The sequence below is a fragment of the Neolamprologus brichardi genome, chromosome 23, assembly GCF_056152115.1.
Source record: "Neolamprologus brichardi isolate AB-2024 chromosome 23, ASM5615211v1, whole genome shotgun sequence".
In the NCBI taxonomy this organism is placed as follows: Eukaryota; Metazoa; Chordata; class Actinopteri; order Cichliformes; family Cichlidae; genus Neolamprologus; species Neolamprologus brichardi.
This window is the reverse complement of record NC_142125.1, coordinates 41446027-41461593: the sequence shown is the minus strand read 5'-3', so window position 1 is coordinate 41461593 and position 15567 is coordinate 41446027. Positions and strand designations below refer to the sequence as shown.

At 39.6% G+C, this 15567-nt stretch overlaps 1 protein-coding gene across 1 annotated transcript; it reads left to right on the top strand.

The window, feature by feature from the left end:
• The first annotated feature begins 12707 nt into the window (after positions 1 to 12707).
• On the top strand, positions 12708 to 14838 carry LOC148096481 (interferon-induced transmembrane protein 1-like). Its single transcript, XM_087836118.1, has 3 exons — positions 12708 to 12893; positions 13650 to 13876; positions 14082 to 14838. Exons 1-3 carry the CDS (start codon positions 12764 to 12766, stop codon positions 14226 to 14228), a joined length of 504 nt encoding a protein of 167 aa, XP_087692244.1. The 5' UTR covers positions 12708 to 12763; the 3' UTR covers positions 14229 to 14838.
• Positions 14839 to 15567: the final 729 nt, after the last annotated feature.

Here is a 15567-nt window from a genome sequence, read left to right as displayed (position 1 = left end):
TAGCTACTTTTGGATTATTTCTGTATTTATTTATGTGAGATGTTCTTTTTTTATTTTGTGTTTGTTATTTGGTCGAGTGTGTGAGACAGATAAAGACTGGAACGGCCTGTAAACACAGTTATAGTGGAAAAAAGAAGCCAGTTTCTCTGTTTCCCTCCCACTGTGGTGTTTTTGTTCTACATTTGAATCAAATGTTTTGGGTTTTTCTGAACACAGACTGCTGCCTATGCACTTGTGCCTTCATTAAAAAACAAATATTTGATGGAAGTTGAGTCTCTGAAGGCACACAGGTGTTTGTGCCAAGCAGGAGCTCTCTTTAAAGCACTTGTTGGTAAAAATGAATCATTTAGTGTGACTGGACCTTCATGTTCTCTACCTGATCTCCCCTCATGGCTTTTTTTTACCCATGTTACACTACAGTGCTATTGATCCGTATCATCCCCTCCCTGCTCAGCATGACCTCCATGACTGTTAGTAATAAAATGTTCCTGTGGGTCACTTTGGGTCGATAAACCTTTTGGAGAGTGTGCGCACGGGAGCATCATCATCATCACCGTGGAGCTTCATCACAGCTTAATCTGTAGGAGTTGTGCGGGACTGTGGGTGTTCAGAGGATGTGAAATGGCACTGCCTCTATAATCTGAGCTTTGTCTTGGACTAGAAGAGCTAATCTGCCTATGGGGCCTCTTAAAGCAACACAACAGTCTATTCATCCAAGGCTGCTACTAAACGAGATGCGCAGATGTGGCCATACATCATTCTCCATATGTGATCCTCTCGGGCACCTGCTTTAGGCACTTGTAGCATCAAATTAACCCCCCCCCCCCCCCCCCCCCCCCCCCCCCCCCCTTTATGTGGTGTAAAGGCAAATAAGGGCACAAGAGAATGAGTGTAAACTATCAAAGGTGGACAGGAGGGCAAATGATGATGAATATCCACCACGTCACCGCTTGGGAATCTAGTCAGTCCGGTCCGAACAAGTCTTCGGCTTTCCAGTTCTCCTTTCTTCTGTTGTGTGTGTGCGCGTGTGTGCGTGCAGTTGTGTACCAGAGAGAGAGAGAGAGAGAGAGACCTGCTCCACAAGAAGGAGGGAGAGAGAGAAAGAGGAAGGCTGCGTGTAGTTACATGCAAACTGCATCTGCATCTCTCTGAGACTGAGCTCAGTACTGCTGCTGTTAGAACACATGTTTTCAGAGCCGTTGCAGGGGGGATATGAACTTAAAAACAACAACATGCTTGGACACTGCCAGCATCATGGACAGGTTTTTAAATCCCACACAGTTGCAAAGCAGAAGATGAAGCATCGCCAAATATGTTTCCAAACCAACTTCCTTCCAAGCCAAAGAAGAAAATATGATGTCCAAATCACGGACAAGCAGCATCAACAGCTGTTTATGTTTTTAAACCGATTCTGCACAGAGAAGCATTTTTTGAAAACTGTATTGATTAGGGCTGTTCGATATAACGATATGTATCGGATGATGATATAAAAACATCTATCGTTTCATTTTACGCTATCGTTTGTTTCGTGGTGTCGCAAAATAAACTTTTTACGGCAACATTTGTTCATGTTTTGATGTCACTGTAGCGGCTATATTCATTTCTTAAAGTTCTCTTTCTCTTATATTTAATATAACCACACTACAGACGGACAAGCACCTGTTTTTATGCGTTGTCGTTAGCAACAACGACGGTAAAACCATCGCGTGTCCGCTTGTTTATTTTCCACATAAACCTTTCACAATAAAGCTCAAGATGCTGAGGCTTTTCAAAATAAACTGAATCACGTGAAAGATGCAGAGTGTTTACGGATGAGAAGCAAAAAATAAAGCTTAGACTCAAACGTTAGAACAGGCTTTTCCCCGCAGCACGCCGTGGAATAAATACTCACAAAGAAAACGGCGCCGTTACAACTTCTGTCTAAAAATGTATCGTTTCAATTAAAACACTCGACTCCAGCTACACGACGCCCAGCTGGAAACACTTCACGCAAGTCGAGCTGCCCGAGATTCACAGAATTTACAGAAAATGTTAAATTTTTGCAGGAGCGATTCTAGGATCAGAGCTTTGGGGGTGCTGAGCACCCAGAGAGCTGCCCAGCCAGCCAAGATACACTTTACTCGTCACAATGAGACTTCTTCCCCGTCTCTGTCGGTCCCTGCATCCTCCCTGTCCTCATCGTCTGTCGTCTTCGTCTCCTTTATCAGTCATCATAATTTTACCATCTCTGTGCAAGTCTGCAAATTTCTTCATTAAATCATAAGATTCTTAAATTCATCAAGTCTCTCTGTGCCTGGGTCCTCGTCACAAAACATGACATCACTGTTTTGTACATTTTAACAATTTAATCCCACATTTGTGAAAGAAAAGCAAAACACTTTTTTGAAAAGTCTGTAACAAAACCATCAAATCTGATAAAGGTTATTTAAATGCTGCAAAAGAAGAATGGATTGGAATAAAAAAATACATATCCTAACCTTAATTACTGGAGGAGAATAATGAATGATGCTCATAGTGAGTAAGAAGTAAACTGAGTGCATTTTTTGGACAGAGATTCACTTTTAATGTGTTTGTATAATATAATACAGATACATAAAAAACACTCCTGAAACAGAATAAATTATTACAAATAAATTATTACAAAATATTAAAAAAGAATATAAAAATGGAGGCAACTTTGCCTGTGGTAGAATGTATACAATGCATGAAAACATCTTTACTGCAGATACTAATTTTGTGTTGTTAGATTTATGAGTTTCATGCTTTCATAGTGGTCCTTGGGAGAGCTTGACATTTTTATCAGGTGGTCCACACTGTAAAAAGTTTGAGAAACACTGATAAGTGTATGTGTGCTTTTGGAAAACATTTAAAGCTGCAGTACAGAATCTTTGAAACAAGCTTAAAACATGTTTAGAATATAAACAGAGCGTCTGCTTCTCTTTACAGCTCCTCACTCCACCAGGGCTGTTTGGCTCTTTCTGATAGTGTGCAAATGTGATGTACGTACTGTGGCAGTCATACAGACAACTGGACGGTCCAAAAGTTGGCCGACCTATTACTGACTGAGGTTTTAGTAGAGTTGTGGCTGAACCACATAAAAATATCTCATTAATTTTAATCTCCCCGATCAATGATAATGTTATGTTGGAATGTTGTTAAAGAGGGTCAAAATGTTTCAACCCAGTTTGTTTTGCAGATTCTGTTTAGCAGCTTTAATATAGGGAGGACACAACTTCCAGATTGTGAGTAAAATCAGGTTTCTCCTCTAATCGCCTGAGCCAAGGTGTGGAACTGGGTGTGGGTCCCAATCAGCCAGAGTTAAGAGTTTTATGTCCGTGTGAGGCCGCACGCTGATTGGATAACCACCTGTCAGTCTCAGGGTATTAGCCAATGAGCGCGCAGATTCACAGTAAGACCTTATCACGTCATTCTTTTAAACTAAAACATCGACAGTAAAACTGTAACGTGTCCTGAGATCTATAAACACTCTGTGATGAATAATCTGAAGTCATTTTGAGCCTGACAGTAGTTTCCTGTCACAGAGCAGAAGCTGCAGGCAGTTTTTGGCACCTTTATATTTAATTTATTCCAAAATAAATCAATAAAGGTAGAAAAGAACTCTCTGTGACATTAAAAATCTATTTTTAAAGACAGATGTGACCAAGTGCAACAAATATAAGATGACATGTTTACAGATATTTGAAGTATTGATCATATGTAGAACACAGAGCAGGTCCAATAACAGAGTCATCCTGCTCACAAACAGCAGTTTGGTTTCATGAGCTCACTTCCTGCAGTGATCCTCAGCTTCTCTCCAAAGGAGCCGTAACATGTGGGCTCCTCACCATGATGATGATCCCAAACACACTGAGTTCCTTCATCCACCTGATCATGTACTTATTAAATAATGTGATGGTTTTGGTGTTTTTTAAAGACTTTGAGCCTCTAAAATAACTGGTTTGGACTTTAGGGCCAAAGCTCCAACATTAGAAAGCCGTCAGTGTGATGCTTCCAGTACAACAGCACCTCTGAGTGTGTGTGTTTACCTCTCAGACTAACTCCACCCTGACATCAAGAAGATGCTGGAAGAGGACGGAGCAGCATCTGCAGCATCCAGCTGTGTGTCTGTGAGGAGTGACGGGGTTACACAAACACCTCCACCTTACAGTCATGGACCTGCAGCAACAATGTAAGAACACTACTAACTTTATTAGTCATTTCAACAGAACCATGACAGAATCATTGATCTGTGATTGGTTCAAACTGTTTGATCTGAGTTTGATTTTTATTGACTTGTTTTCTTGCTAAGATCTGAACTCTGTAAGTTTAAGTGAAGTCAGTGCAGCAGAATCAGAGAGAAGAGCTGAGAACAAACTGAGTTCATTCAGAGACAGAAAAACTGGCTGATGATTGGCTGACCTGTCAGCGTTATGAGGCAGACACAATATCACAGAGGGATCAGCTGATCATATGGCTGTCAGAGAGAACTGATCAGTTATTGATGTTTGTGTTTGCAGAGGTCAGAGGTCACAGTCTCCAGCATCCAGCTGTGTGTCTGTGAGGAGTGACTCGTCCAGAGACAGACCTCCAGGCTTCAGTGATGAACCTGCAGCAACAATGTTCTTCAGTCATGGACCCCAGCTGACCATGTAAGAGATCTGCTGACTCATTTATGGGTGTTTGACATTTTGTGACCACTTTATTATGATATTAAAAAAATATATATTTCTGCATAAATGTGACGTAAAACATAAAGGACACAAAGATGATCCAGTTACACAAACGAGAGAAGAATATTGGAATTGGTTATTAGTTTTCTTAGAAAACTTAGGGACTCTTAGGCTCTCTTCTCCTGGCCGCCGTCCAGCACGCATTGCATGCGACACCTACGGCGCCTCCTGCGGGTGGTGGCCCTGCAGGAGGGTGGGCCAATGTCGGGTCCCAATGAACTAACGGCTGGCCACCAGACGCCTGCACTCGGGAACCTTCTCTGGGTTTGTCTTCAAGGGGACCCTGGCAACCCAATCTGGGCCGGGTGAACTCTTCCCTTGATTGTACACTCGTAGGGGTCTTCTGAATTGCTCTTTGTCTGGGCCCTCACCCAGCACCAATTTGCCATAGGAGATCCGAACAACAAAGACCCTGGGATCCCTGGGACATACAAACCCCTCCACCCCGATAAGGTAGCGATTTGGTGCGCTAATTTGAAAAAACTAATCTCACATTTTTTCGTTAACTTGACTAGCCGTTATTTAAAGAGAAAAATACAACCATTGTTGAGTCTGTGCTTCCACAGGCTCCGCTAGTCTAGAGACGTACTCCTCGTGAAGAACGAAAACCAAGACAGAATATCCTCAAGCGGTCTTTTACTCGCTAACAAGGGAAGCTTTGGTCAGAACCAGGCGGTGGAGCATAATGCTCCTCACCTGTCTCTAACCCAAATCCTTCAAAGAGCAGCTCTCCTCGCAGCTATTTATTCCCATGACAGTTACAGTTTACACAATACAACACAAGCACCTCCCACCTTAGAACCCCCCTTGGTTACGAAGACAAGGCACTGTGTGTATGGGTGTGCACGTGTATGCATGTCTATGCATGTGCAAGAACGTGTGTGTGTGTGTGTGTGTGTGTGTGTGTGTGTGTGACCTCCTGCTCACCAAAAGGATCATAAAAGCAGGAAGCTTACAACACAAGAAACAGATCTTCCAGATAGGATGTATCTACAATAAAACCTCCCCCAGCACAGAGTGGCTGGAGAGGTGGTCAGGATCAAAGCAATGTCTTTGATCCTATAGTTTGAACTAAGACTTTACAAATTTAAGAAACACAATGACAACATTCAACAATTTGCCTTAACAACCATGTTTTCATACTATTTGTGGGCACTCTACTGTATCTGTATTACAAGAGTGATTAACACATAAGAGACTTGAATAAGGGGCAAGAAATTGGACCACACGTAAAACAAAGAAACAGAAAGTAACAAGTAGTTTTAAACATTGTGAGCACAAGAAGCTATTGAAAGAGGAAATGGTCAGATTTGTGACGCTTAATGTAATAAACTGTGATCAGTCTTTATCCAGGGTTTGGATGTACATGTTTGTATTATAGTTCTATGTGTGGTCAGATTGCTTTGTAGGTGTGTGTGGATTGTGTGCATGTGTGAGTCCGCCAAAAGTTACACACAGATCACTGCATTCATTTGTAAATTTCAAGTTTCAAGATTCTATATGTGTCACGTGCATAGTTATACAGATATAACATGCAGTGAAATGTGACCTGATCTTACACTTGTGGATCATGTACACATCTGTAACACTGCATGCAGCTCATTGCTGACAACATCTTTGATTTTCACGTGTTCTCTGTAACAGTTTGAATGAAAGTAATAAATGAGACAGGATATTTTAGAGATGTTGCACAAATGGAAGAAAGCAGTCTTACATGTTTGTTTAATATGTGCATTAGGGCTGCTGTGATTAGTCGACTAGTCACGATTACGTCGACTATCAAAATCGTTGACGACTGATTTAATAGTTGACGCGTCGTTTGAAGCTTTGTAGGATCCCGAAAGACGCAGGAATAAGTAGTAGGATTTAAGAGTGTAATAACGGACTGAAACAGAAGATGGCAGCACTGCATGTACAAGGATGCCAGCTGCCGTTAAACCCCGAAGAAGAAGAAGTAGCTCTTAATGATGGGATTTCCGGCTCTTTTTAGAGAGCCGGCTCTTTCGGCTCCGAACCGGCTCTTCAGGTTGTTTTGTTGCTTTAATTAATTTATTATTAACAACAATATTAAATTATGCACAAAAGGAATTACTAACGTAAAAAAATGGTTTTATTTATATATGTTTATATATAAATATATGCGGTGGCCCCTAGAGACAAAACACGTACAAACTCCAAAACACATTTATAGCATGAACTGAACTTCCAAAGCAGAGCTACTAGATCACTTAAATTACACAATTGAAAGCATGTTTGTGTATTTATACACAGGCACTCATATATATATTCAAATAATTTAAAAACAATGGTCATTTACCTGTTACTACCACACACCAAATCCGGTCGTTGGTACTTGCTGGCTTGTGTAGCCATGAGGTAACAAAAGCTCAACACTGCGCCCAGCATCCTGGAGCACTTCTGTTGTCTTTTGTACGTGTTTTGAGTTTTTATGTGCTTCTGAGTTTTTATGTGCTTCGGAGTTTTTACGTGCTTCGGAGTTTTTACGTGCTTCGGAGTTTGTACGTGCTTCAGGGTTCGTAAGAGATTTGAAGTTTGTATGTGCTTTGTCTGTAGGGGCCACCGTAAATATACTTTTATTTATTCACTCCACATAAAATGTAATAAATAAATCATATAATACAAAAACCACATTTCAACTTTTAACTATTTGAATTTTCAGCTTTTTCCTTTTACAAATTTAAAGTGAAACAACACAAAACACTGCAAACCACAACACAATTAAATATAAATTAAAATGTGAAAACAAAAATAACATGCATATTCTCTGTCATATGGACCTGCATGAATAAACTTTCTGAATCCTTTATCATCTGCAACTGAAAATAGTTGTGGATGATTACTATACCTTTCTAATGTGACGTTGTTGTCCCTGGCTCTCTTTCTCTCTCCTGCTCTGTTCCTGTGATACTGAGTGTAACTACTGCCCCTCCCCCCTCTGCCCAGGGTAAAGCACAAGGCTCGCGTCCGGAGTGAAGCGGAAAAAAGTGTGAGAGAGAGAGAGAGAGAGAGAGGGTGAGAGAAAGGGAAAAAACCCACGGCTCGTGATAAGGAGCCGGCTCGCGTCGTTCACGTCAAAGATCCGACTCTAAGAGCCATTTCGTTCACGACATCACTACTTCATAGGAAAATAGGAAGACCACAGAAAAGATTCAACGGTATAGTGAAGGAGGGTAGGTGTAACAGAGGAGGATGCAAGGGATGGGGTGAGCTGGAAAAAGATGATCTGCTGTTGCAACTCCTAAAGTGTTGCAACTACTTCCTCTTACGCCTTTCATATGTCACGTAAAGGAATGTTATTTTTCTGTCACTATGTTATTATTCACATGCACAATCATTATTTCATCATTACTTCATTAGTTTGCATCACTTATCATTGTCATTATCCGGTTATCATCCTTATTATCATGTATCATTTATCATTTAGTATATTTGCCAGAGCACGTAGAATGACACATTCTAGATGCAATGCTTCATCATGCATAGCACCAGCATAGTGGTGGGTCCACAGCAAGTCAGATGAGGACGCTGAACTTTCGGTGGCCGAGACCAACAATCTTACACAACAGCACACTCGTCTTACACAATTGTTATGTTCCCAGACGCTGATGATGGGAAACATCTGGTTTCAAGTCTGGGAAAGGGTTGTTGTTGTTCTGAAGAAGATGATGTCCAGGAATTGTTCTGACGTCATAAAGGCTATAAAGCTTTCTGTATTGGGGCTGAAAGGGGAAGACCGGCTTCCCGCACTGTGTAATACGTGTGTGTTTAATAAATCACTTTTTGGACACTCCCTAGGACTCTGTCTGCGCTTACTTTTCCTTCCAAATCAAAAAGAACCATTACACATAGACATATGCGAAATACAGCTGTATAAATGTGTCGCAGCCCCTGGCATGCGCACTCACAACAGTAGCTGAGCCGAAACGGAGTCATGTGTGGCAATTTTTTACCTCCACAAACAGCCAAGACGCGATTTGCGATACATATGGCAAGACAGTGAGGTGTTGTGGCAACACAAACACCTCAGAGTAAATCATATCACAGAATATGATGAGCTTATGTTGAGGCGAAGTGAAGAGGAAGAAAGGGACAGGTGCTGCTAGGGCGAGACAGACGTCTCTCGCAGAGTCCTTTAGTGCTGCAGGCAGGCAACGTGTTCAAACAGCGCACAACTTCAAGTTTTTTTTTATTTCTATATGATAATTCTGCATTATTAAGCAATATGAACAAGTAGTCTGATGTCCTTTAATCATTATTAAGCTATATCCTTATATTATTACTACAATTTCATAATACAATATATAATTGCATTATGAAATACAATGAAACATTAAGTTTTTATACAGAGTATTGGTATTGGATCAGTATTGTCGATACCACCCTGAATTTTACTTATATCAGATGTATCAGATCGGAAAGGAAATCAGTGGTATCGCACATCACTACTAATGGTCCACTGCTAAAATGTCCATTTGATATTATCACATTAATTATAAACTCACGAAGTTACAAACTACAAAATTAGTTAGAAAATGGAAAGATAAAGAAAAATGGTGTTTGGTGATATTTGGTTACTGGGCAATTAAGCCCAACAGCTCAAAAATATCACCAAACGAACCTTTTCAGTGCTTTAAATGAAAATGTACAGTTACTGTATTTACCAAGGAAAAATCATAATGTCTAACACTTTCAGTGCAAAAGGATACAAGAAAGCCAGGATGTCATGATGTCATGTAACCCCTTCCGCCGGGGTTACTTGCATAGTAGCATTCCAACAACGCCCTGTTTTCATCACTTGCCCACCGATGCCTTCTTAATTCCTTAATTCCTTCGTAAAATAACTTGAACTCCACTTCATTGGCTCGCCATCCTTTTCCATACCCAAAAAGGTTCACCTGGGCTGCATTAAATAAACAAGGCCAATAAGAAATCACAAGAATAATACAAAAATGTCAGCCAGTTAAGCTAAATACATTAAGTTATTCTTATTCCTGTGTACACAATTTATAAATAAATAAACAAACAGTATATTTAACCAATAAGGGTTTAACTAAAACATTTCAACTGCTATATACATATTATATAGCTTCACAACATTTGTTATTCAACAACTATCGGTCAAATCAAAAATCAAAATCAAATTGTTTGGACCGGCAGCAGCCAATTAGCCAATCGGATGAGCAAAGTCATGTGGTTGGAGTCATGTATTTGTGATGTGTTCAATGGCAGGAAATTACTAAATTCTAGTAAAACAGATTTTACTCTGGGTTACATATGCTAACCATCTACTTACCTTTTACCAATGATTTTGTATACCATTGAACATCCTGAAATGACAGGTTTGTAACTGATGCAGAGTAGTGTTTATAAATGATTAATCAATGAGTTTTAGAACATGAAAACATAATTAATAAGGAGTGTTATACATTAGCTTATTCATCATGAATAAAGTGTTTAAAGCAGTGCTTGTAAACTATTAACTGATTATGAGAAATACTTTGTAGATGCTGTAGAGATAATTAAGTAACCACTAACTAATGCTTAACAGATGAATAACTAATGCTTAATAGTGTTCTTTGAAGAACGAGCAACTAGAAACACTACCAGAAGGAATCCCTCAGCAGATGCAATACTGGAAGTAAGATCCTACATTGATGAGCCCCTGCCAGAGAAGTGTGTTTGTATGCAAATATATACCTGCCTGCCTACCATATCTTAATATACATTGATTTACCATATAAATCAAGCTACATGATCATGGCATCGAACACAACAAACACCAAAACTGAGAGTGCAAAAAACTGACTAAATCAGTGGAAAAGTGTGTTCTAATACTTTCCAAGGAAAACTCAGTCCTAACTAAGACCATTGCAAGAGTCATAAGAACAGTTTGGGCTGAAGCACAACAATGTACACAGCACAATAAAGATAAAAATAGAGATTAATGATTTGATGAAAGAAATATCTTAAATATGTTATACAGTTTACATTATTTCCTACACTAATAGTAACAAAGAAACTATATGGGCACAAAAAAACAAAAAACGGGCAACTGGGATTATTATTATAATTGCTTGTGTTTACTAAAAACAGGAAGCGTAACTTTTCCAAAAAATTAAACTTAGTCTATGCTTAACATTTTCAGTTTAAATTTACATTGGGATAAAGATGATTACACTATTACAGTCTATATGTTTCTGTCCTTCTAGGCCAGAGACCGGAAGGTGGCCGGAGATCTGGAGGTTGCACGACGTCATGGGCTCACTGCCCGTGAGCTTAACATTGCTGCCACCGTCCTGTTTGTCATTGGATTTGTGATTTTAATCTTAATTAAGGTTCTGTGACTGCAAATCTATCTGATTATGCTCACAGAGAACCGTACTATTATCATTTACACCGAGATTAAGTTAGTTGCTTCTTTGACTTGTTATTAAGCCTCAAATTCTGTAAAGAAAAACACAGCTTCAGACCCATTGTTTAATTTCAGAAATAGGGGTGTGTTCTAATAGTTCATTTTGCTTAGTCTCTCAGTTAGGAACTGTCATTATAAAAGCTGCTCCGATTATCCAAATGCTAAGGAAAGGTGCTTCTGTGCTTCCTTTGTTGCTTCCATTAGCACTGGAGCATCCTTTATAAAAAGGGAGGAGAAAAAGGCGTCCCATAATTCATTGCAACAGACCATTTGGGCATTCATGAAAACAATGAATATAATAAACGAAGTTGCACAGATCATGTAAATGTGTTCGGCCACCAGTGGTTCTTCAAGTGATCCTGTCTCCAAATCTTAGAGAAAATAGTTTATTGCCAATTGATGGGTTTTTTAAAAATGAGAATGGTATCTTAGAGGTGTCCCAAACAGGTTTTAAAAACCTCCATAGCACTAAGCCACCACTCTTATAGATTTTTAATGATATCTTTCATACCTGTAATTCTGGTAATCATGTTGTTCTTGTCCTCTTTGACCTAACAGCTGCTTTTGATACTGTAGACTACAACATTTTCTGTCCCGCTTACACCATCTTGCAAGGCATTTATGATACTGCTTTGAATTGGTTTAGGTCTTATCTTTCTGACAGAACTTTCAGTGTTAACTTTTTAGGATTTGAGTCATTTTCTGCCGCTTTTTAATTAGGGGTCCTGCAGGGCTCAATTTTAGGGCCTTTGCTTTTTTCATTATATTTACAACTCTTGTGAACCATCCTCAGAAGGCATGGAATATCCTTCCACTGTTATGCTGGTGACTGCCAGATCTATCTCCCTCTGAAGCAGAAAGATGCGCTCTCTATTAAACCACTTCTAGCATGTCTAGAAGATATTAAATCTTGGATGTCCCTAAACTTTTTAAAGATGTAATTCAAGCAAAACTGAGGTGACTGTTTGGTCCTATCGGACCACTATTGATTTGGGACCCCTGGCAGAGTATTTTAAACCTGTTGTTACTAACCTGGGTTTTAAGATGGACAGTAATTTTAAATTGAACACTCAAATTAGGGCTACTATCAAGTACAGTTTTTATCATTTAAGGCGCTTGGCAAAGGTAAGTGATAGGTTTGTAACATAAACCTATTCGCTGGAACGTTAAGGACAATTTGCTATGCAGCAAAAAGCAAGACACAAGGCACCAAAGTTCTTCTTAATTATTTTCACTCCTCTGTGTCCTGACCTCCAGTGTCATGACTTTGCTTGCCTTTTTTGCATCTCCATTTCCTCATGTGCTCAAAATTCCTTCGCTATACTGTTTCTCATTAGAACACATAATTTATGGACATCTACTGGATAGATTGTTGCTTACATCTGGTGAGAATTTCATGTCAATACCACCTTTCAAAATATATTTACTTAGAAAAGTGTTCAATATTTGTTTTACCTAATGTATCTGATTGTCACTGTAACAAAGGCTGTGTTGAACCTCCTTCCTTATCCTGTTTGATCATGCCAATGACGCAAATTCCTGAACCCACACAGCACAACACAAATGTGAAACGAAACCAACGTCTGCTTTCAACTCCTGTATGCTGAGCACGCTGTTACGCTCACATAATTACAGACAGCTGAGGGCAATGACTGACATGTTTCGTGATAGTAGAAACGAAGCTCGGGTTGCCTTAGTGGAGTCTGAGGAGAAGCACAATGAACTTCAAAGTAGGAAAACTTTTTTATTTCCATTTCCTTTTGAGTCTGTGTAGCTGTGTGTGTGTAGCAATGCTGTCTGTTTTCACAATGAGGCTGTTGCACAATGGAGGAATCTTGTGCGAGACTTTTTCTTGAAGTTTCTCTGCCATATATTGAAGATGTGACATAAGAATCTTTATGTTTCTCTTTGGTTGTAATTTAAATTGAATTTTGTGGCTGTGGTGGTTAGTACAGTTTTCAGAAGACAACATCTGCATTTGTTCTGTGTTAAATGTAGGCTTCAGAATTGGGGGAGGGGCGGTAGGTGATGTTTATGTGCTCAAGCCCTCTGACACTCAGCATATTTCATCCAGCATGTCAGACCCGTTAAATGTAAAAAGCAGAAGAGAGATTTTATCACTGTGCGTAAGCAGATTTTTGATGTCACTTCATGCTAACTTAGTTTGTGTCACCAACTGTGAGTACAAAATCCTCAAAAAATTGTGTGCTTTGTCCCAAACCATTTACTCACAGTCATATTATTTACATTGTTTATTTATATTTACTAATTTATTCAGTGAATTCATAATTCAAATATTTAAGAAAAATTCAGTTGTGAGGACACAACAACCTTTTGGAAAAGCCTGGACCCCAAAGACACAGCTGTTACTGTTCAGTTTCTAACAGAGACAACTGCTTTAACTCCCTTACTGCCCAAAGACTTCAAAAATGAAATCATCAATGTCAGTAACTCTTTTCAACATCTTTCGTCTCTCCAAACTGCAGCTGAGGCCAGACCAGTGAGAGCAATGAAACCTCCAGCTTATGTTCCAATGCAGGTGAGGCCCTATGATGGGCCCTCTGGACAGCCTGGAGGTTCTGTATTGGTTCAGCACGCCAGTGTGAACATCGTCACTGAGCCTCCAAAGGACCATTTTATCTGGTCTCTCCTCTGCTTTGCCTACTCAAACCCCTGTTGTCTTGGACTTGCAGCTCTCATTTATTCTATCAAGGTGAGGTTAATTAAATCAGTTTTTTTGAGCATCTGTTATTCTTCTGAGTGTTTGTGTCTGTGTGTGTACATTTGTGTGCATGAATAAATATATCAGTTTTTCACTGTCTGCTTACTATGACCTACATTATATTGATTTTACCACATAGTTAATATCCATGAACTCCAACTACACTTTTACAATCTATATGTTTCTGTCTTTTTAGGCCAGAGACCGGAAGGTGGTTGGAGATTTGGAGGGTGCACGGCATTATGGGGCCACTGCTCGCCAGCTTAACATCACTTCCACAGTCCTGGTTGCCCTTGGACTGATATTCATTATTACGATGATAGTTGTATTGGAAGGGATATAATATTAAGCTCTCAAAGTAACAAACCCTGCCAAAACGCTTCCTTTTAACAGATTGCAGTGCATTGCTTTCTGCTGTGACTTATCATTAAAGAATTTGGATGATAAATATTAATATCAATTTTATTATCAGTCTTCATTATGAGATTTTGACTATGATTTGTCTCTGTTGCCATGTCTTTTGTTTGGAAAAGATAACATTTCATATATATTGTTTTTTCATATTTCAGTGAAGGTAAATGTATATAAAGATGATTTTTAGCCAATTAAATTAATGTTTGTGCCTATCTATCTACACCCAGGTGAAAAATAAGCACACTGCATTTGGCGTCTGCTAAATTACATACGAAACAATGAATGAAAGTATATGGAATTCTTCTTTGTTCACAAAAACCTTTTTTCTGTAGCTGTGGATCATGCTGCATATTCACTGACAGGGATCTCAGCTCATTCATGGCAGGAAAATCTTTTTATTGAGATGTTTCATTTTCCACTCACCTAATATTCCACAGAAACAGTGTGGACATTTCATCCCCTTAGAATTTGTTCGATTTAGAGAATTAAGAGTTGATTTGTATGCTATGTTATAATAAATATAATCTTTGAGATTTAAATGGTGTTGGACTGTAAGTCATTAAAAAATGTATTTCCTAGGGTTGGGTTTTTTGTTTGTTTTTTAGGTTCCATCGATTTCTAGGAGCTCTTGTAGCCTCGATAGCAATTCATTCTTCCTTTTTAGAAATGAATATTGTATTTTAATATCTTAGAATGGAAATAGTCTACTTCTGAGGAATTGTTGTTTTCAGGTTTATTTCCAGTTGAGTAGATTTTTTGGTCGTTACACTAAACTGACCATCTTAACTCAATAAATGTATCACACTTGGGAATCTTCTTCTTTCACTGCCCACTTTAGGAGTTGCAACAGCAGATCATCTTTCTCCAGCTCACCCCATCCCTTGCATCCTCCTCTGTTACACCAACCCTCCTTCACTATACCCTTGAATCTTTTCTGTGGTCTTCCTATTTACTTATGAAGCCATACTACTACTCACTGATGGTAAATGGCCTGTATTTATACAGCGCTTTACTAGTCCCTAAGGACCCCAAAGCGCTCTACATATCCAGTCATCCACCCATTCACGCACACATTCACACACTGGTGATGGCAGCTACATTGTAGCCACAGCCACCCTGGGGCGCACTGACAGAGGCGAGGCTGCTGGACACTGGCGCCACCGGGCCCTCTGACCACCACCAGTAGGCAACAGGTGAAGTGTCTTGCCCAAGGACACAACGACCGAGACTGTCGGAGCCGGGGCTCGAACCGGCAACCTTCCGATTAC

Coding starts and splice junctions, on each gene's coding strand:
- LOC148096481 (XM_087836118.1), top strand. CDS start 12,764: ATGCTGAGCACGCTGTTACGCTCACATAATTACAGACAGCTGAGGGCA. Junction 12,894..13,649: donor GAAGCACAATGAACTTCAAA/GTAGGAAAACTT, acceptor TCCAAACTGCAG/CTGAGGCCAGACCAGTGAGA. Junction 13,877..14,081: donor CTCTCATTTATTCTATCAAG/GTGAGGTTAATT, acceptor CTGTCTTTTTAG/GCCAGAGACCGGAAGGTGGT.